At 34.0% G+C, this 24,381-nt stretch overlaps 1 protein-coding gene across 1 annotated transcript in view; it reads right to left on the bottom strand.

Moving 5' to 3' along the window:
* LOC118709755 (potassium voltage-gated channel subfamily H member 7) overlaps positions 1-21,208 on the bottom strand; it is a 76,864-nt gene extending 55,656 nt beyond the window's left edge. Inside the window, exons 1-3 of the mRNA XM_045575493.1 lie at positions 21,197-21,208; positions 12,000-12,425; positions 673-1,072 (exon numbers count right to left, since the gene is read on the bottom strand). Coding sequence (XP_045431449.1) covers positions 673-1,072; positions 12,000-12,425; positions 21,197-21,208 — 838 coding nt within the window. The remainder of the gene's footprint in view (positions 1-672; positions 1,073-11,999; positions 12,426-21,196) is intronic.
* Positions 21,209-24,381: the final 3,173 nt, after the last annotated feature.

Raw genomic sequence — 24,381 nt, 5'->3', positions numbered from 1 at the left:
AAGGTAAAGGTCAATCAGTTAGGCCTTGACATAGTGTTACAGGGAAAGGGATTTATAGGCAATAATGGGGATATATATATATATATATATATATATATATATATTCATATGTAAGAGATTAACTTGTACATATTCATATGTAAGAGATTAACTTGCATTATTAGTGATCATATATACTTGTAAATTAGTGATATATATTTCTATATCTAATTAGGACATCTAGTAATATAATGTAAGCTCATCTTTCCAATTCAAACCTGCCTCAGCTGGAAACAGAAGATAACTATTGGTAATAAATTAGGAACAGACACTCTTTTACAGCAGTAAAGGTGAACTGCAAGTCTCAATTGCTGAATCCCAAGACTCGTTTGACTTCAGTTTTATGCTCATGTTTTCCTGAAGTCTTGAAAACCTTTGGTTGCTTCCCTTCAAAGACAAATACACTATGATACCTAAATATGCAACCCCATTACTTCTACAATTTATATATATATATATATATATATATATATATATATATATATATATATATATATATATATATTTGCCTTACTCTAAATGTTCTGGTGATAAATATATATATATATATTTGCCTTACTCTAAATGTTCTGGTGATATCAATTTTGTGATATTATTTTGTCCTAATAGATAACAAAAGAGAAGTCTACTTACAGCCAATCAACATGACACAAATTGAAAAGATTTTTTCCGAATTGGTGTTAGGTGACACATTCCCGAATCCTACACTGGTTAAACTGCTGAAGGTAAAATAAAGTGCGGTGACGTATTTGTCTTTAATGGATGGCCCAGAACTTGAGTCACTGTCATTGTAACGTTTTCCAATTTGTTGTCCTAAGGAGTCCAACCATCCGATTTTGTCAGTCAGGTAGGGCCTTTCTACGTTCCCAATCGCATACCAAATGCAAGCCAGCCAGTGAGCAATCAGGGCAAATATGCACATTAAGAGCATCAGAACAGCAGCGCCGTATTCTGAGTAGCGGTCAAGCTTCCGAGCCACTCGCACAAGACGGAGGAGTCGAGCTGTCTTCAGAAGGCCAATCAGTGTTGTTGTCTGTGGAGGTAAATGTGTGTGGTCAGAAACAGTTGATAGAGGTTCAAGGTATGTTCCTGTGAAGCTAAGTAGCAGGAACAGGTTAAAACAACATGGTGGCATCAACGATAACTGTATATTTGAATTAAATATTTTCTTACCCACGTTGTAAAATATTCTGAAAATATGCATTGCACTAATTTAGTATCTTGGCATGCAAAAACTCTGGGACCAATAATTTATCTATCTTACTTTATGCTCTAACCATCATGGGTAAATCATTCCTTCACCAACAAACATCCCAGGGTGTTACTGGTGTGCCTAGCAGGTGCCACACACTGGAAGTGTAGTATTGAAAAAAACACACAAAAAAACATACATGGTCACTTTTCTAAGAAGAGACAGTTATTTGGCAGACACAATGTCTTCTTTAATAAAGAGAGACAAGTTCACTATCTATTGGGGATGTAAATAAACAGTAAAATCATTTCAGAGATGAGAAGTGCCATGATGAAAACGAGACAGAGTGATATGACAGAAGTCGTTTGGGGGCCTGGGTTGGAATGGGGACTAGTTTATAACAGAGGGCCTTTCCGAGGAGCTTTCCTTGGAATTAAGAAAGATCTGCACAAAGAGAAGGAGCTAGTAAAGCAGATAATCTGGGAAACCTTTTGGATGATTGCATGACGCACTAGATACTAGATTTAAATGCATTTTTCCTTCTTAAATATGTTAAGTTGGTAAATTGTTTCTTGATCTCCCAACAATATTGTGCATTTTGCTTTGTGGTGTAATATGTGTAACTAATGACATGATTATTATTGACCACGTATCTAATGATAGGACACTTCTATATAATAACATGATACTTAACTGGTTGTTTGGACTTGAAATCTGATGAACACAAATTACAAGTTTATTTTTTGGGTTTCCTAAATAATGTCAGCTATAAGTACTACATATTTCACAGTGCATATAATTATTCCATAGCTACATGGTGTTTACCAATCAATTATTTAGTCATTTTATCTGTTCATTGTTGGTATTTATTTCACGAAGTGCATTCAACTGAGTTAAGAACATATATTTTAATTAGAGAAATAGTTCATGACATAAGTATCATCCTATATCTATTCACATTGACTTGATGGAAAAAGGGCACTAAATATCAAGAAATGTTTTCATTAAAATACTATAATTGTTGCAATTATCCCCCAAACCCCCTTAGTCATAATGGTCACAAGGGAAGGGGAGATTTCTCTGAATTCTTTTTTTAACTTTTTTTAAATTTCTTTATTGATTAAGGTATTATATATGTGTCCTTATCCTCCTTTAATTGAGTGCTGACACCTTCTACAGGTGAGAGGAGCTTGTGTAGCTGAGATGTGATGATGACATTTGGACTCCAGACTTAGCTTATTTTGGAATGTGTGGAGAGGGGAGTCTTCCCTGTTTTCAATGGTGGGTTCTTTTTTTTTTTCCAGGTGCAATACAGAAAATAGTTGTGTTTTTTTTTTTTTTTTTTTTTTTTTTTTTTGTCTTTTACAAATTTAAAAATATATCTCATCACAGTAAATAAACAGAGAATTTAAGTTAGTATTAAATAGTTCCTTTGGAGGAGAGTCGACTTTCTACTATTTGTATTATCAGCATTTTAGCTTAGCGTTTATGTGCTAAGACTGTTTGAATTCTGTTTCTATACCAGTGTTGTCACCTAGGACAAGCTACTTATTTAATCTCTAAGCATCAATTTTCAATGTTATGGGCATAATAATGCCTATCTTATAGGAATGTAGAAAATACCCAATAAATGGTAACTCTTCGTGTTCTTATTTGAACAGTCAGGCATTTTGTTCTCATCAGTTAGCAGGAACTTTTATTATAAAATGAGTTGATAGAGTTTATACACTTACAAAATGCATTATCCAGATATCTGGAATCCTAAGTGGAGGTGTTTTAACATTGGCTTTGCAGGTTCCCCAGGAAATGATGGAGATTATATTATATTATATTATATTATATTATATTATATTATATTCTTATATTATATTATATATTTATTTTTTGTTAATCATTGGCTGAGGATTGATTTCCATTGATTTTTAGAGAGAGTGGTAGGGAGAGGGAGAGACACACAGAGAGAAACATCAATATGTGAGAGACACAATGATTGATTGCCTTCTGCCTGTGCCCCCACCTGCTCTGGGGATTGAGCCTGCAACTGGGGTACTAGGTCTGTGCCCTTTACTGGAATCAAACCCAGAAGCCTTCAATCCGAGGGCCAATGCTATATCCCCTGAGCCAAACCACCTAAGGTATGGCAGGGATTTTAAAGACAAGAACTTCATCCAGTTGCACTGTCTGCTCAGACTCTGATAATATGAATCACTCTGGTTCAATGTGTCACCATTCCTATACTTCACAGCTTAAGTTTACATGTTTATTTTTTATCTTAGCCCAGTTATCTATTTCCTTCTATTGAAAAATCAGTAATATCTGAGGATTGTTATTCAAAATTTCTTGTCCTCAGAACAAAATTTCTCTTTGAACCCCAAAGTAAATGAAATATAATGAAAATTCTCTGCATATTTGATTACTGAAGTGAGATACTTCTAAAGAAAGTAGCTGTTTTAACTAGATCATAATGTGATAACAAGAACTGACTCTTCAGGCTGCAAAGGTGGTAGAGTAGGGGAAAATGATGTTATGAGGTGAGGAAAAAGGGAATGAAATCTGTTGGCATGCCACCCACCTCCTTTTTGTTCTCTTCCCAAAGAAACCTCTGGTGTTTCTTCCAGAATTATATTACAATGACATAAAACCTAAATGACAGTACGTTTTCTAACCAGATAAATAAATATATCTTATATAATAACATCCAAGAGACATCTTTTGGGAACAAAAAAGCTTAAGAAATAGGGTACACAATGAGTCTCAACCCAATTTCATAAGTGAATATTGGCTTCAGAGTCAAAGCTATGTACCCAAGCATAACTGTATGTTAGTCTGACAACATGACAAATGACTTGACCCTCTTTCTATTGTTATCAAGATGCACTAATACACCTGGGCATTCTTTCTTAGCTACAATTGTAGATAGCACATCTTGTAGATAACACAATATTGCAATAATTCCTTTCTTCTTGTTGCTTAAATATCTCTTTATAGATTTAAGGGAAGTTTTGTCCCAGGTTGCACAACAGAAAGAAGTAATTGAATCAAAATCTCAGGGAGAATAGACTAAATAATAGTCAAAATCCTCTTGATGATTTGTAGGAGATTGTTTGCCTCCATTGGACTAAAGTACAATGGACTACCTTGTATTACCTGCAAGTGAAAAATGGGATCAACAACTATCTTACAATTTAATTGTGTTGACATCAGAATTTGGCTGAGTGGAGTGTTTTCAGGATGTATGGCTATATCACAGCATATCTAATTTTATGTACTATTCAGACACATTATGGGAAGCTGTCTTTGTGGGTTTTCTCAATTTTTAAAAATAGACATGAAATCATCCTTAAATCAATTATAATAATTTCAAAAATTATAGAGATAATGGACTTTCTCTTAGATGATAGTTCTTGAGCTTTTCATTGGATATTATAAAAAATATTGCATTCATTGTTACTTTTGGTAGAGATTAAAAAATCATTAAAGCTCACCAGAGGTAAGTATTGTTATTATAATATATAAAGACATAATGATAATAAGTAAGCTATAGAAAGAGCTGAGCCATTTTGCAGGGGATTGAAGCAAGGTACTGTTTCCTGACCTGCCCATGAACTACAGCAAGTCAAGGCTCCACCTCATCAATATCCACGCCATCTCTGAACTCAACTCCTTTACTCTGATTCAATGATATTTCAAATTCTTTTTCCTTTTAATGCAATAATAAAAAAGGCTATTTATTTAAGGATTTTATTTTAATGTGTTTTCTCATATATATTTTTTAAAATGTAAAATGCCTCTTCCCCTGGAAATTCACTTATTTAAATTTTAAGGGGAGAGGAGAGAGGCACTGATAAATATAATCCAATTTCAATTTTTTAAAAATGTACCTATATTCATAATTTATTAAAGTCCTAGATACTTTATTATATTGAGTTGGAAGTTAGTTTTCTTTATTAAGTATGACTTTCTCAACTAAATTTTATTTTAACAAAGTATACTCTAAACAATTATATCCTTGCAATTATGTTAGGTACTAGACCTAGATTCAAGAAGATTATGTGATTACTTTTATTAGACATTTTACAATATATCAGGCAATATTCTCTCTTAATGTAGTGGAATTCATTTTCAAGGCCTGAAATAGAATAGGATATTTCTGATCAATATTCAACAACTATCCACTCAAGATTAAATGTGGCTACAGTTAAACTGAGAAAACCTGAACTGTAAGAGAAAATCTTATGCTCAAATGTTTTTCAAAATTATTTTGAAAAATGGTTCTACTGTCTTTTTAGTAAACATTTTTAAGACTCTTACATTTAAAATACTTTATTTCAGAGGTTTACTCTCTAAAACCAGTGTTTATGGTAAGTGGAAAGAATTATTCTTTTATAAGTGAGGAAATATAAGTAAGTGACCTTTGGTTTCATCTATAGGGTTGATAAACTGAGTTGTCACTGAAACTTTCTACTTAATCCATTAGTCTGTCTTGCTTGTCAAGAAATATTTTGATACAAGAGGAAGAATAAGAAGAGTGAGAAATAAATTTCATAACTGTACACTTACATTTTTGCTTTATATTTTATTTCAATTACCTTTTAGCTCTTGTACTTGTAAACAGCATTTAATGAATTACTTACCAATATAACTTAATAATTTTGAAACTAGTTTCTAGTCTGTTGTTCATCTTGAGTCACAATATTTTAATATTTCTAAGAACACACTCACTAATACAATCAAAGAGCTACATTTTGAGTGTGCAAGAAACATTGAAGGAATAAACTAACTCAGTGTTCAGCAAATTCATTATTCAACAGAGTGGCAAACCTACCACTGACCTAACTTATCCTTTCTTAATTCATACCAAACCTCACACATTTCTCCACCAACTGTGGCTTTTAAAGAGAAGATGAACTTAAACCTTCCTGGGAAACTTGTCCCAATATTGTACAACCTTTACTGTTTAAACCTTTTATTTTTATTTTGTTTTATAATTAACATTTTATTTTTCTGCAATTATACTCACTTTTTCTTTAGTTATAGGAACACAGAAAACTGGGCATCAAATGATTCTAAATTCTATGTAAATGTTACAATAAATAAACAATCATGGATGTTACATTTTTAAAATGGAAATTTTACTTGGTCTGAGAAAGATGTTACCAAAAATTGTACCTTTATGCTATCTCTAGCAAATTGTAGTCAATAGATCACAGTAGATCACACGTAAATAATGACTAGATGATTAACTTAATGCAAAATAAAAAATCTTTTTTATGGGATGTTCCTATATCTCCTTAGTTCAAAAATTATTCCATTGGAAATTTTGCATCTCTTACTTATCATGTCACAATTTTTGCTTCACATACAAGCCATGGGAAACTTCTGTTATAACACCCCAATAACTAGCTAAAGAGAGAGACACAATAACTTTATGTATAGGCATATATTTGAAATCACATTTCCAAAATGTGCTTTGTTTTTTTAAAATTTAAACACAAGTATGGCTGATATTTTATAAATTCACATTCAACAAACTAATGAGGACTAATGGTGAGGTCAGTTCAGATAGAATACTGACAAGATAATCAGATGCCTGCTAAGTTTTTCTTTATATCCATTCCATGATTCATCTATCAGATTAATGAAGTAAACACATCAATGTGAGCAGAAGCTCCGCTTTCTGATTACAACTTTCCCTCAGAGAGCACTTTAGTAACTTAGGTTTTAAAGGTCTTGCCTGCATTCACAATTCATGAAGAGTAAGTGTTAAATGTGAAAGTAAAGAGGCCAACAAAGCAACTAATTAATCAAAAGAATACTATTTCAGGGGTGGAAGAGGTTAATGAAGCATTTATATAAACAGAACGCTCTAGGTTCTGAAAGTAAGACTTGCCACAGCTAAGCAAAATATGGGGAAATTTGAGGCAGATAATGAAAAGTTGGCTGCCAGGAGGCTGATCCAATAATATTGCTCTTTTGCATCAATAATATGAAAGCAATTTGCTATGGATAGCATGATGTTTGATGATGCAAATATTAAGAAATAAGGAACCATTTCCTTGGTCTGTCTGTATGACACTAACATCCAGGAAATATTAATGACATAGGCCTACTTATTGCTGGTATCATTTTCTACAACCTATTTTTTAACATTATAGAAGATCCTCTAATTATTTATAGGTCATTTGCATTTACTTAAACTAAAAAAAAAATTAATATGATATTTTGAAGAAAATAAATAATTCTGCTCATACATCTATTTTAGTAAAAATATATATGCAAAGCTATCCTTTGTATGTATATGCCAAGCTTACCTATAAAAGATGTTACCATTGCTAACATGTTTTATAGATAAAATATAGATAAATCCAAAATTCAAATAATTTTTTCTTCTCCTGAGTTGAGTGTAAATAAAACTAAATGCAACAGTAACTTACAATTTAGATAAATTAATTAATTTGTTGTTTATTTCAAAGAGAAGAAGAGAGAGGGAGAGGGAAATAGAAACATCAATGAAGAGAATCATCTGTTAGCTGTCTCCTTTATGCCCCTACTGGGGATGGAGCCCAAAAACCAGGCACGTGACCTGGCCTGGAATGAACTGAAACTTCCTGGTTCATTGGTTGACACAACCACTGAGCAAAACTGTATGGGCTGGGAAATTAGAAGGAAGACTTTCATGTTCAATTGACATTAAGAAAATTATTTTCTCTAAGATCACTCATGATGCTGTGACTCATGGAAACATATTAATAATTCAGTTAAAACTAAGCAATTAAGAAATCATAAATAGGCCTGGCCAGAGTAGCTCAGTTGGTTGGGCGACATGCTGTGCATTGAATGGCTGCTGGTTGAATTCCAAGTTAGGCCACATGTCCGGGTTGTGGGTTCAGTCCCCAGTAGGGGCATGCAGGAGGCAGCCAATTAGCCAATCAAAGTTTTGTTTTTACATAGATATTTCTCTCTCCTTCCTTCCTCTCTCCAAAAATCAATACAAATATTAAGGAAGAAAAGAAATCATGAATGTTCTTACATTTAGTTGAAAATCACTTTAACTTGTTTATTTATCTTTTTATTTGTAGAAATATTCTGTGACCACACAAAAGCTCTTTCCTGGGCTTCCCCTTTATTCCAGATAGGCCTCTGGATCTCATACATCTGGCAGCAGAATTATTCCTACAACTTTTTAAAATGCCAGCAGCAAGGCTTTGCTTCAGACGAGCCAGATATGAATCTCCATACTTCTCTAAGATTCATGTAGAAACTGGTGCACTGTCCTGCTGTAGAAGCTCTGATCCAAACAAACCTTTGTCATGATTGCATCTGATTTATAATCTAATGAATCTCATTTCTTTTTCTTATACTCACTCATCTTTCGCCTGACTTGCCTACCTGTAATCTGTACGGGATGACTAACAGGCATGGCCTGAATGAAATTTCTATCCCCATAAACCACCTTCTTCTCCCCAGATTTCTCCCATTTGGATAAATGTGCAACAATCTATAAAAGTTGCTTAAGTTCCCTCCCCAACATTTTCAAACAAGAAGGAACAACAAAATCTTTGAGTGATCATTAATTATGCTTTTATCTTTTTTTAAACAACAAATATATATATTTGATTTCAAAGAGGAAGGGAGAAGGAGAAAGAAATAGAAACATCAATAGGAAGAGAATCATTGATTGGCTCCCTCCTGCACTCCCCATACTGGGGATCGGGCTCACAATCCAGATATGTGCTCTGACTGAGAATCAAATCATGACCTCCTGGTTCCTAGGTCATTGTTCAACCAATGAGCCAGGCCAGTCAGGCAATTCTGCTTTTCTCTAATCCTCCAAGAATATTTAATCCATCAACAAGCTCTCCTCTAATATGATATATTCCAAATGTACCTACTTTTCACTCCACCTGTATTGCCACCATATAGTCCAAGCCATAGTTGTTTATTCCTCCTGAATTATTGCAAAACTTCTAAAGTGACTTCCCTATTTCTACTCGGACTAAATTGTCTGCATACATTAGCCATGAGGTGTTTCAAAATATCCAGTAGATCATGTCATTCCCATGCCAAAGGTTTCATTGCAGGCAGAATAAACACAGACTCCAGGTTGCATGTGATGTGGCCCCTGTCTCTGAATCCTCACATCTTAGCCCATCTCCTCTCACTGTGGTCCAGCCTGGCTGCCACTGCCTTCTTTCTGGTTTCTTCCAGCCAAGACTGTTCCCCAGGGAGGCTATTTTCACTAGTGTTTTCTTTTGCTTAAAATGCTCTGCATATGGTTTCATGAAGCTTGCTGCTTCTTGTTAAATCTCAACTAAAATGGCACTTTCTCTCAGAGGTCTTTCCTAATCTTCCCATCCAAATTATCCCCTCACCAAAGTCATTCTGCACCATATAGCTCTTTCTTGTCATCTCACAAACATCTTAGGAGTAAAAACACAACAAAATCAATAATTCTTTTCATCATTGACTTTTTTCCAGTCCTCATCATGCTTTATGAATTTACAGCATTTGACACTCTTACCTTGAATTGTCCTTTACTTCCAGTAGAGTAAGGTAGGCAAAAGTCCTATAATGGCTAAAGCAGTCTCCAATAACAACAAAAATGTGTTCTACATAACTTTTCAATGCCCATAGTCATTTGTATAAGCTAAAAACAATTTTATAGCTACTGAGCCTTGAAGCTAGGTTTCACATATAAAAATAAATTCAGTTTTGCCCATTTTAACATTCATTACATTTTCCAGGAATTTAGCCACCATGTAAATTGAGAGGTGATTAATTTGTTTAGTTTGGACTTTTACTAAGAGTTGCTCAATGCTTTAGAAAATTATATCTTCAATTGCAACAGGTCTTGTGGTATTTGTGTTCTGTGTGCTATGTAGCATGTTTATATCAGGATACACATTTATACTAATTTATACATATTTATCAGTATAAATATATATCCTATATAATAAAAGGGTAATATGCAAATTGTCCCCTTGAATGGGAATTTTACCTGAGTATGACCAGGGGCAGGGCCGGCCTGCCAACTGCCCTGAACCCTGCCCCCCAGCCAGCCTGGCCCAATCAGCCCCAATTGGGGCAGGCCAGCCAGACCCCACCTATGCAACAATTTGTGTACTGGGCCTGTAGTATATGCATAAGTGTATACATATAACTACATTTGTAGTTATCACAGTCACAGTATTTTTAGGTGTGTATAAATGTTAAAATGAACATATATATACATATATAAACACACACACACATATTCAACCCTTATATTAAAATGCAAATATAAAGATATTAAATTTATTGTTTAAATATGGACTTCCTCATTATAACGAGGTTACAGCATCTGGTAACTTCATTACATCATTTAATATAGACATGCCTGAAGCATTTATATATTTAACTAGATATTTTATTAGAAACATTTATTTTATTTCTCCTTTTTATTAAGGATAAAAATGATATATTACATTTGTAAAATTGTATGTTAAAAATTATATTACCTGTGACTTTTATTTAATGACTAGAGGCCTGGTACAAACATTTGTGCACTGGGAGGGGTGGTCCCGCAGCCTGGCCTGCGCCCTCTCTCAGTCTGGGGCTCCTCGGGGGATGTCTGCCTGCGGGGAGGCAGGAAAGGCTCCCACCACTGTTGCTGCACTCGCCAGCTGTAAGCCCCGCTTCTGGCTGAGCAGGGCTCCCCCTATGGGAGCACACTGGCCACCAGGGGGCAGCCTCTGTGTTGAGTGTGTACCCCCTGGTGGTCAATGTGTATCATAGTGACCAGTCATTCCACCACTTGGTCAATTTGCACATTAGCCTTTTATTGTAAAGGACAATAAAAGGGGGGATTAAAAATATTTATTATATTGGGTCTGATATGGCTGGGGAACCAATAAATTATAGCTCCATGCCTCTGATGGGCTTTTCCTCTAACTAGCATGATCTTCCTACCCTTTCTACATGTAAAACTTCCATCAGTAATCAGGAACTCCCCTTTCCATGGTCACAGCACTATAAAAGCATTTCTCAGATGGTACTTATTCAATTCATCTGCTGCTCTCCCGCTGTAGACTGCAAGCTCCCAGACAGCGTGGTCCTTGTCTCACTCTTTCCTATAAACTTGGCACATAGTAGGTTCTCAGTAGATGCTTACAGAATGAATGAACCTACTTGAGAATCGGACTAAAGTTATGAACTCTGTATTCAGAAAATGTACTATACATACACATGCCAGTTTTCCATATAGTTTCCAGCTTTCCAAGATATTGGGAACACAAGAAGTATTTTCCAACCTAGATATTATTAAAGAGGAAGCTTTGGAACAAGACATTTCAGAAGATGCCTCTTCCACATAATTTGAACACAAACAGGTAAGCCTCTGCTCTCTCAAACCACAATTTTGAGCAAAGAAAGAGACATCTTCACCTGTGACAGTTTTATACCCATAGATTAACATGTAGTGATTTTATACCCTGGGAATGTGCTAGGTACTATGAAACACTGTTTTATTGTTTATTTTTTTTGGTTAAAAGTAAACAATCTTTAGTATCTCTTAGTAAAAATAGAAATAATTCTGAATTATTTGCAATGGCAAGATAGTTCCATATCATTTTATAGCATTTTCAATTGAAAATGAATTTTAACTGTGAGATATGGGAAGATTGTAAAGCACCTAGTCATTTTATTTTATTTTTTATTTTTGCAGTTAAAAAATAGATTCATTTTTATCCTTGCAATCTTTCTAAAAATAAGATGCTTCAGCTGCTCTTACCTCATCAGAGCCAGATCCAAAAATTAGCAAGTCGAAAGGAATCGCTGCAACCATGTCGATCAGGAACCAGCCTTTGAAGTAGTGGATGGCTATTTTGGCGGGATCACTTACCACTTCTTCATTCTGATTTACGTATGTAGTTCTGAAGTTTATTAGAATATCTATGATGAACATAATATCCACAATCAAGTCTACCACGTTCAAAGGGCTGCAAGAGTAGCCACATTCTCGCCGTTTCTGCTCCTCCCTGTCGTTGAGGAGAAAGGCTGCCGAATAGGGGGTGAATATTGCAGTGTATATGACCAGCAGCAGGATCAGCCAGTCCCAGACGGCCTTGAAAGGACTGTAGTGCAATATTGTAAACTTGTTGATGCGCGGCGTCTGCAGTTTGTATTCCGGCAGGACGTCTGCTCCTAAGGAAAGAACCTGAATATAGAAAAGAAAAACAGACACTACATAAAAGTGCCATTATTCAACCTCCAAACCTATGCAAATATTAAGTAATTAAACAGCAAAATCTATTAGAAAGGATTCCCGTAATGGAATTCATACATTGTAAAGTGCATAGTTGAAGAAGCCAGTGCAAATCCCTGACTTCAGAAACCTCATTGGTATTTTGATAAATATTATTTTCACTGAAAAATAATGAGATAACAAGTACTGGTTACTTACAATTCCTTTGGAACGCACTACTAGTCAGAAATAAAAACACATAGGTTTCTGTGTGTTTTTTTGTTTTTTGTTTTTTTTTTTTAGAAAATCATGAAATCAGTTTGGTACGTCAGTAATTCAGTTTTCAAACCTAAGAAAGAATTGGCTGCAATGAATAGAAGCAGGCTACTTGGGTCCATATATACTTACACCTGAACTTCTTTATCACATTTAGAGAATTGGGAAGAGAGAATTGTGCAAGGAGATGATTAGATGAATAACCTGGAAATGTTGCAATATTCTTACATCCCAGGCAGTGCTCAAACTCTAAGATTTATTCAACCTAATCAGGCACAGAGTAGATTAAAACAGTCCTTTTTTTTTTTTTTTTTTTTTTTTTTTTTTTTTTAGAGTTTTAGGTTATCTGAAAAAAAATGAGTTAAACTTAAAACTCATGACTTTACCCAGTTGAAATGTTCATGTGTTTGTGATTTTAACCCAAAATTGAGGAACAAAGGTAGAGAAAAAGTTACTTAATTACTCAGAAAATATAAATACATGGGTTTTTAAGAATTTAACATTTTGATGGATCCACAAATGGTACATAGAGTCATTTTTTAAAGGAGTGGTGGGTTATAATTTTACCTTATGGATAGCCCACATAGGTGTAGTAGCTTTATTTCAAAATGAATCTCACTAAAATTTTTCAGACTAGATTCTTCTAAACACAGCTAATAAATCATCAGCTTTGCAACATGGGCCTCAGGAAATCCCATTAGTCAGAGAGTGTTATTTCTTTGTTCTTAGTAATTCTATCCATGTAGGTTTTAACTAAACTATAATAATAAACTATCTCAGACAAATTGCAACTTGCAATTTTATTTTTATTGTCATACTTCTTACATCCCCACCCACATATAAGTTACTGTTCTATTTAAATGAAAAAAAAAAACTTGAGAAGTTAAATAACAACCTCACATGAGATACAACATGACTTTTAAATATAACAGAAAGACTTCAGTTAAAATAAGCAAAGCTCTTTAGATAATAGCTAAAGTGATTTAACTAGCTTTGAAAAAAATAATAAAGAACTTAACCATTTTTTTTTCAGTCCAGAATAAAATTGTATATGGAGGAAACAGGGACTTAATTTAAGCTATTGTAAAAAGTGACAGGAATTAATTATTACTAAAAGAGAAATCTGTAAAATAAAGTGATTTCACTATTTATTAAACACTAAAAATCATCAGAATCCAAGATCTAAATCTATATCAATAGTTCTAGTGATATCTGACTTCCAAAATCCAAATAGGAATGATGGTTAATCTATCAATTCGTAAGTGCAGATTGATAGAACATGATCCTGTTATGCTTAGTACAGAAAACCAGTGTAAGATATTTGGTCTGGAAAGAATGGGTCATCTCTTATGGTATTATATAATGTCTTTCTCTCAAAAATCAGGGACTACTCAGAATATAGAAAGTAAAATTCAAAACCTTATTTTGGCTCTCAAAGTCATCTAAAATATGGACCCATTCTGTCTTCCCAGTTCCTTCTCTCATTAGATTTCTCTATGCACACAGTGTCCTCTGGCAAGACAGCTGTTGAGATCTTCCCAAATTGCTAAATTAACAAATTTCTCTCATAAAAAAGTATCAAGTTATTAAAAAAGAACCAAAAAATGTCATTTTTTAAAGATAGGAATATATGTCTGAGCTTGCTCCTTGCTTTAGTGACCTGCTTGTGATAGGAACCTCCCATAGGGGGCAGTCTAAATATTTGTTTTAGCAGAAGTTATACTACATACATATAAAACCTTAGAGCTTTCCATGAGAAGCAAAACTGTGGATGGAACTCTTTCCATTGTACATATGCAAAAATTGGAAAGGAAATAATATTCCATGTAGAGTGTTAAAAGAATGAAGGCAGGTAGGTATGAAATGATGTGTTGTGGGTTAAGCTGATTTATAATGTTGATGAATAAAATGCGAGGAAATAGTGGTAGAGAGGGCAGTGAATAGGGACAGGGACAGGCTGTAGAAGATGTAATGCGACATGTAGTAATCTCGGACTTTCTCATTTAGGTCAGGGATTCTCACACTTGAATGAAATATAGATCCTTTTAAGATTAATAAACTTACTGTAGAACCCCAATGATGATGCATAATATTTGAATTGATAATGTTAGGTAAATATATACCAAGATAAAACTAGGTTAAAACCTCTTAATATGACTGTTTTGGATTGAATTGTGTATCCCCAAAAGACATGCTGAAATCCTAATATCTGGTACCTGTGAATGTGACTTTACTTGAAAATATGGTTTTTGGAGGTGTAATCAAGTAATATAAAGTCATGGTGGACTGGAGTGGGACTTGATGAAATAACTGGTGTCCTCACACAAAGAGGGAAATGTGGCTGCAGAGACACAGCCGTGTGACAATGGAGGCAGAGAGAGCTGCGAGCCAAGGACCACCAAGGACTGACGGCAGCCGTCAAAACCTGCGAGAAAAACATGGCACAGATTCTTTCTCAGAGCCTCCAGAGGAACTGTGATTTTGGACTCCCAGCCCTCAGAATAACTTGCATTGTTTTAAGCCACTTTGTGATATTTTACTAGAGCAACTCTAGAAAATGAATACAATGACCAAAAAATAAACAAGTAAATTATAAAAAAAATTTGCAAAACTATCATCACTAATTTAACATTTGATATACCTGATTGCTTCTTGACTATTATGTGTGGTTTGTTCTAATAGGTGGGCTATTTTTCTCTGTTCTATCCCTCAATGCCTTTTTGTATTAGCATGTTATCAAAATATTACAAAATTCAAAAATTGTATTATCATTATAGGGTAATCTAATCTAATTCTTAATTCAAATTTTATTTCTAATAGGTGTTCAAAGCCAATTTTAATGGTGTTATCTGATACTGTACCAAAGTTTTTTGTTTATTTGAAGTTTAATTTTGTTTTGGAGCATTATTGGATTCTACATTAAGTAATTATCTAATTTGATTATTTTTGGAACTAGGTTCAGAAAAGAAGTTCATTGGCAATATTCAAATGTATCTATTAATACAAAACCATTGAAATTTGGCATATACAACAATGGAACATGTTTTGAAAATGCAATTGTAGCAAAATTATTTGTATTAAAAGTTAAGGTACAAATTCTTCCGATATCTGAAAGGCCATGCCATTTTTATATCAATATATTATTCAATTCTTTCATGACTTTTACCAGCCAATTATACAGCATGCTTTAGTCACTAAAGTTTAGTGTCATGCAGCCTCATTGTAAAACCAAAAATAGTCCTAGACACTGAAGCCAGGTCAGATGGCAGTACTCTGTTATTAAGTGATTATCTTATTGATTCAGAAGATTATTATATTGTTTTAGCTTTTCACCAACGTTCAGTAATTTTTAAGATTTTCCAGAAGTAGAAAGAAGTTCTATATTCTCTTTGCATAATATATGGGGCAAATAGAATCTCTCCATATGATCTCTTTAGTAGGATAGTATGATGTCTTATGTAGATGCTCAGTACTCCTGAGAGACATGCGGAAATATCCAGTCTTCTTAAGGTCAAGTTCTGGAATTGGCACAGCATCACTTCTGCCATAATTTACTGGCCAAAGTAGTCACAGGCTATCCAAGATTCAGTAGCGTGGGAGGATAGACTTTACCTCTTGACAGGAAATGACATACATAGGAAAGAGAATTCAATTGTGGCCACCTTAGAGATAAGCTACCAAAGGAATTATTGACAATTATTGTTCTTAGGTATGATGATATCATGGTCATGTTTTTTTTTTTTTTTTAAATAGTCCTTGCCTTTTAGGGGTTCAAGGGAGATACTTATTAATGAAATTATATAATATTGGGGCTTTCTTCACTATCACCCAGAATGGGGGAAGATAACAGGGAGAGAGAGTTTGTTTGTATGCAACAATATCAACTATATGTTGATTTTATTGAAACTGGGTGATGGGTATATATTGTTATCTCTAGTTACACTATATGTTTAAACATTTTCATAATAAGAAGTTAAAAAAAACTAGAATCTCAGCCAGAAAGGTGTTAAGATGTTTGAGAAAGTAATTTTTTTTAATGAAAAATAAAGAAATAGGTCTACAAACATCATAGAAGTTTGCATCTATCAAAATTGAATTGTTGGTTCTGTATCAGGCAACTTTGAATTTTTGTTTATACAGAAGAACGGGTACTTTGCTCTCTGCACATCTAATCCATAAGATGCTGACCTTATTCAACAACACAGACTATACACAATCCCAACTTTGCCCACCCTCCAAATGTTTGCCTTCAAATTTCCATCGTGTTGGGCAAATCACAGTACAAGAAAGTAATTGGACAGGCTAAACCTGCAGATGCTCATCCCTCCGAGAATACTTGGCTATGTTGTTCATCAAGTTAGGTTAAAATACAGACACTTTTCAGAAACTCATAAGGTTAGACCTCTTATTGAGAAACAGTGTTCTCATATTCAAACTTGAAGCTTTCATTGTAGTTTGATATAGGAGGTATGTTTTTTGCATTTCCCCCATAAAACAACTGAATGCAATGTATATATTGTAATATCATTTTTGTAAATATTTGCATTATCTATTATTTTTATTATTTATTTCTAAGAAGTAATTGAGTTCTCTTGAGGAATCAGTTTTCATCTTTCTCATTTTAAAAACTGGTAATGAAAGAGTTATTTCATTAATTGCAGTTTCTTTTTGCTTTCTTGCAGAAAACTATGAGTTTGGAATTCTAGCACAATTATTTTATGTTGTTTTAATAGTTCTATTTCCATTTTAATGTTCCAAATAAATATATATTTTATAATGTCAACTTATACTTCTTTGGAAATAAGGAAAAATATATAAGTCATAAGTCCCAAGTAAGTTTAAATTAATCAAAAAAGACTTTGGAGTATTGTTAGAAATATTAGATAAGTAAATATTTGCTTTAAAAACATGAGTAAGATCTTAAGGGGTCCATGATTAAAAAGTAAAAGGAAGCTACACAGTCTATTAACTTTTCTTAAGAGAGCCAACTTCTATACATTTGGGAAATAAGATACTTTAGAAAGACAAAATATGATTAATTAAACTTTGATAAGGCTTTTCTTTTTTAATATATGTCTTATTGATTTTTAGAGAGAAAGAGGAAAGGAGAGGGATAGAAATATCTATAAGACTCATTAATTGCTCAGCTGTCCCCTGTATGGCCCTTATTGGGCTTTGAGCCTACAACCTAGGCATTTGCCCTGACCAGGAATTAAACCAGTGACCTCTTGGTTCATGGGTTGACACTCAATCACTGAGCCATACTATCTGGGCAATAAGACTTTTCAAGAAAGAAAAAAAGAAAGAAAGAAAGAAAGAAAGAAAGAGAGAGAGAGAGAGAGAGAGAGAGAGAGAGAGAGAGAGAGAGAGAGAGAGGAAGGAAGGAAGGAAGGAAGGAAGGAAGGAAGGAAGGAAGGAAGGAAGGAAGGAAGAAAGAAAGAAAGAAAGAAAGAAAGAAAGAAAGAAAGAAAGAAAGAAAGAGAAAGAAAGGAAGGAAGGAAGGAAGGAAGGAAGGAAGGAAGGAAGGAAGGAAGGAAGGAAGGAAGGAAAGAGGGAGGAAGGGAGGAAAAGGGTTTAAAGCCTCACTGTATTAAAAAAGGGGGAACTCTATGGTCTCCAGAAAAACACTTATATTTTCTCTTTCCTGAAACCACCAATTAAATATAGTTTAATACAATCTAAAATATTGTTCTCTTTACCAAATACAGTTTTCCTAGTTGCTAGCACACTGCTATTTGTTTAACCTCTAACTGCTAAGTGTTACATACAATAAAAATCTATATATGAAACAACACTATTTATTCAATAAAGATCTACTGTGAAAATTTTGTGGGAACAACAGTATTAATAACTACTCTTCTCTTCAGAAAAGTGCAATAGGGAATGATTAAGTCTTCCAAAAGATTACATGGTACTTCTGGCAGCTGTTAAGCCATTCTGAGGTATTGGTAGACTGCTCATCTGTTATTTATCCTTTACTCAGGACTCACAGTTACCCAATAGGGTAGCACCGTGATGGGCAAACTGCAGCTCTCGAGCCACATGGGGCTCTTTGACCCCTTGAGTTTTGCTCTTCCACAAAATACCACGGCCTGGGTGAGTCTATTTTGAAGAAGGGGGGTTAGAAGTTTAAGTTTAAAACATTTGGCTCTGAAAAGAAATTTCAATCATTGTACTGTTGATATTTGGCTCTGTTGACTAATGAGTCTGCCGACTACTGAGCTAGCTGTTAACTATTGGGAAGAGCAGTGTGTAACAAAATGAATCAGGTAAAATATATAGCATCTGGACAAATTTAGAATCCCCTGGCTTTTCAGCAGATGACTTGAGAAATATAGCAAAGCCTAAGCAATTATTGCAACGGGCAGCCCCACTGATGATTACCCAGATATTTAAATTAAAAGATGAAAAGTATTCACATAATAAATCAAATCTGTCACATAGGAAGATTTTTAATAAATAAAATCTTAAAATTAGATTGTAGAATCACTGCAGCATTCTGTTTTACAATAACTTTCTAAGGCTTCAATTAAAGTAGATACTTAATCACTTGTGTGTGTGCACATCTGTGTATGCATGGATGTTTAATAAGTTGGAATGATTGCTCATTTTGCAAATATATGAGTCAAACAGGTCCAGTTAAATGTCAGGTTTAGTGTTTTGTATGTGTTATATATATTAATTTAAAAATGCTGTTTTCTTAATATATCTGTGACTCAGTATAAGAGAAATAGGTTAGATCATATCTTAAACATTTATAATATTTACAAATTACTTAAAATACATACATATTAGAAAATTAAACTCTTGTTATGATTGGACCAAGAAGTCATGGTTCAATTCCTGGTCAGGGCACATGCCTTCTTAGCTCATCAATGCTTTAACTTGGAGAAATAAGATTGGTGATACTGACTCTCTTTATGTTAGTCACCAGATCTAGTGTTAAATTCTGACATTCAATTCTCTCAGCTGCTCTTTGAGATAATCATTATTATCTATATTTTTATAGATGAGGAAACTGACTCAGAGAGGACAAGTAATTTACCTGAGGTCTCAGAGACAACTATAGTATGGTCAAAGTAAAATTCCCTAACCTTATTGAATACTTATTATTTACTGAAGACTTGATGGGCATTATCTCATTTAAATATTACATGTTTACAATGTAAGTGCTAGCTGTAGGTTGAATTGTGTCCCCCGCCGAAAGTTATGCTCTATTCTAACTCCTAGTACCTGTGAATGTCACCTTATTTGAAAAATAGATCTTTGCAGATGTAACCTACCTCAACTTAAGATGAGGTAGGTTATACTCAATGGATTGAAGAAGGCCCTATACAAAGAGCAGAAGAGACAGAGACAGACACACAGGAAGAAGGCCACATAACAATGGAGACAGAGGTAGGAGTGATGTGCTGTCAGTCAAAGAACACCAAGACTGCCAGCACACAGAAGCTCAGAGGAAGGCAGGACACCAGCTTTCCTCTATAAGCTTCACAGAAATATGCCCCAACTAATGGCTTGATTTCACACGTTTATCCTCCAGAGTGTTGAGAGAATAAACTTCTGTTTTTTAAGCCTCTCAGTTTCAATTCATTTCATTATGGGGACAAAGCCTACGTTTTCTCACTGCACATGTTATTTCCAGAAAAATAATACATTTTAAAATATATATTTTATTGACTTTTTGCAAAGAGGAAGGGAAAAGGATAGAAAGCTAGAAACATCAATGAGAGAGAAACATTGATCAGCTGCCTCATGCACACTTCCTACTGGAGATGTGCCCACAACCAAGGTACATGCCCTTGACTGGAATGAAACCTGGGACCTTTCAGTTCCCAGGCCGACTCTCTATCCACTGAGCCAAACCGGCTTTGGCAAAAAATAATACATTTTATAAGTCTTTGTGTAAAACCTTTCACAGTGATAAAAATATTTTTAACAAAATTCTAATCACTTAAGTCAAAATAGTGAATAAAGAGAATTATGCAGAATCACTTCATTTCTTATAAATCTTTATTGTTGAAAGAATTACATATGTCCCTTTTTTTCCTCCATTGCCCTCTTCCTCTCACCCCATTAAGCCTTTACCACCCTATTATCTGTGTCTATGGGTCATGAATACATATATATGAGTTCACTGGTTAATCTCTCCAAGATTAATCTACCCCCACTCTTCCCGTCTACTTAAATCACTTCTTGTCAAGAGTCTCAATACTACTTGTTGGGATGGACACACAGATGTAGGACATAGGAAGAACAAAACAGAAATGTTAGATGGCCATGATGGGTGCCCAAAATAAAGAACATTCCCACTAATTAGAAATACATAATCTGTCAAATATCGCTGTGTAGGCTAGACTGTAGGCATAGATGGCCCTGTTACATATCCCAGCTCTGACGTAGTCATTCAAAAAAATCTCCCTGAGCATCAGACTCCTTAGCAGCAACATGAGGACAGCAATATCTACCTCATAAGCCATCGTGTAGCAGGTGTGATCACACATGTATAAAGTTTATAGAGAACCCCTGTCTTCCTAAATACTCCATAAGTGAATACTACTATTATAATTTTAGACACATTTAACTTCACCAACTCAAAATTAAATTACAAATAACACTGAATGTCAATTATAATTATTGACGGAACCCATTTCTCTGATGTGACCTTTGGATTAAGTCAATCATACAATGAAAAGATAGCAGAAGACATAATTATGGCTCTTGGTTTTGCTGGTAAGATAAAAGTTTTTCTTTGATTATGAACATCTTAGTTATGCTATGTTGGCTCGTGGGTTATTTGTCAAGTAGTGATTTAAGAAATCAACCATTTTTTTAAAAGCTCTCCAACACTTTGCAAAGACCCACTTTAAGCAAAAAATAATGTATTTATTCATCAAAGCATGTGGTCCTGGAACTAGGGAACAGTTAGTTAATTGGATCGGAATGGCTATCATAAAAAATAACTGTCAATCTGATGAGTGGTTGGAGGAAATTACTTTTGAATATCTTCAGAGAATGCATGAATTTCTCAATTTTCCTGCAAGTAATGAAATGGCATTTCTTCAAAATGAATTCAGTAAGTATTTATGGAGTTCCTGTCCACTTTTAAATATGAGTATAGTTTCCAAGGATCCTGTAGAAATTAAATTATATATATATGATATTTGAGGTTATGCAATTTCATCATTTTATGTAGCACACATTGTTTGCTTGATTACAATAAATTAGTGTGATTTTACTATGTTTGCATCTTCTAAACATCAAGGATTATTGTGTCTTAAGGGCAGACATAGGCAACACTCTCCATGAAAATTCCAGGATGATGGGGAAATGTAAATGTGTGTATATGTATGTGAGCAAACATAATTATCTACCATGGTGTTTTATTCTGGGATATATGGGTGGGCTTTTATTAACTTCTTGAAATCATCTAAAATAATTGAAGATGTGTACTATATTTATTTGTCAGAGAATATATGTTCATGCCAGTTATGGATTCTCAGTCACCTATGACCTACAATGAGGTAAAAACCTTGCCTTAGGGTATACATTTTTCTGAATCCCTTAGAACCACAAACACATTTATAATTAGAGAGAGAGAGAGAGAGAGAGAGAGAGAGAGAGAGAGAGAGAGAGAGAGAGAGAGAAATGCAAAAGAGTAAGAAGAAGAGGTATTTAGAGAGAGAATGAAGCATAAAGTAATGGGGGTGGCATTTTGGAAATGTGCTCAAAGTTACAGTAAAGTCAGAGATGGCATCTTAACTGACTGAAGCACAGAGGAACTGCTTCTCCATTACTGATAAACTTTCCTTCCTGAGTATTTACAGGGCGAATGATGTGCTAGTAGTTGAGTCTGTGCTTTGCTTTTAAATAACTTGGTTTTAAGAACAGTTTCTCTTTCCTGCTATATTTCAAACTGAGAAATGTCTTTTATTTGAGTACATTTAGTTTACAAGTAGCATCAGAAAGTGTATGACATTCTTACCAAATTTGTAGTTTATGAGTCTTGGTTTGACCATATTTTAGGATTAATGATCAGTTAATAGTCTGTAAAATCTGATAGTAATATTAATAGTAGGAACCCATTTAAGTAATTTCCTTTAGTAAAAACTTCATTGGAAGGCCATCTTTTTCCTCCTGGACTTGTTCTTTTTGGTGGTCGGTCAAGCTTCATTTGGTACCCAGAATAGCAATAAGTAGAAAATTGCCAGGATGTCTATCGGTCAATTCAATAAAACCATAAGAAGTAAAACAAGATGTCTTCAATAGAGTCAGGTGTTAAATAACCTATTTTGTCTCTTTTCTTCCTTCTTTTTCCCCCTCCTTCCTCCATTCCTTCTTCCCATTCTTCCAAAATAAAAATGTTTAACAGAACTAAACTTCTGCAAGGAGAAATTATAACTTAGGGTGCAGAGTTGTTCACTAGATTCTAAACTGCCTGGTGGTCTTAACATGTTTGCTCTATTTTTGCACCTAAAACCATGCCATGTCCAGTTGCTGCCCACAGAATAAGTACTCAATATATATTTTCTATTGGACAACTAACATGCCACCCAAGTAGTCAAAAATCCATGAGAAGAAGGAGGTTAATCACATGATAATTTATATTGTTTTTTAAAAATTCATAAGATCCTAAGAAAAATGTCTTGTTACGACTCAAAAATAACCGTTATGTATGGCATGGGCAAGTTGATTACTAAACAACTATATGTCTCTTTCATGTTCAAATAATAAAATCAAAATAAACAGCAGCAACAATAAAATATTAAGAAAAACACTCTATATTTAAAAATTACTGAAAATATTCACAAATTAATTTTAATTATTATTTATTATCTATTCTTTTAAGAGAGAAAACAACCCAAATATTCTATTATAACCCATGATGAGTCTTGGAATTAAATCTGACACTGATTCCATCATAGTCAAAAAAGATTTATACCTAAACAATGGCTAGAAGTATCACTGAGATAACTTTCTTTGATAACCAACTATCAATCACAGCCTACCTTTTAGTCATGCTGAAAAAATCTGAGTAGTGCATTGAAGAAAATCATCTTTGCTCTTTTAAGTAACTTTAAAACAATGGGCATATGAATCATCTGAAGTAAATGAACAAAAATATGGCATTCTCAATTATTCAGAAGACTTGATATAGAAACATAATTTTGTATCAAAGATTCATTAGCTTCCTATTTTTGCTCATCACCTTTCAGGGGTAACTTCCTAGGAGGCAATTATTCTTAATTCTAAATTGTCCTGCATTCCATTATGTTTTTTATCTTATTAGAATTTTTTTTTTGGGGGGGGGAATAATTAAGATTTTTTATTCCTATTCATGTTTCCCAGGGGGAGGACATGAATAGCACTTATCTGAAACAAAAACTATGATCCAAGTGACACAGAACAAATAAAAATCAAGCCAGTTTATGCCTCCCCATGAAAACCTCTAGCCTAATTAATGAGTAATAATATGATTATGACCACACTTCAATCTTCTTAACTTCTTTATATTTGCATCTTTTACATCTTATTGATAGAAAAATATGCAAATTTTTTAAAAAACAGTTAAAAACTGTTATATTTACTCTTGTCAGAGATACATATAAATAGCAAAATACATGTATTATTTCCTTTCAGATTTTTCATCCAA

Source organism: Pipistrellus kuhlii, unplaced genomic scaffold, assembly GCF_014108245.1.
Source record: "Pipistrellus kuhlii isolate mPipKuh1 unplaced genomic scaffold, mPipKuh1.p scaffold_m20_p_7, whole genome shotgun sequence".
In the NCBI taxonomy this organism is placed as follows: Eukaryota; Metazoa; Chordata; class Mammalia; order Chiroptera; family Vespertilionidae; genus Pipistrellus; species Pipistrellus kuhlii.
This window is presented reverse-complemented; position numbering and strand designations above follow the sequence as displayed.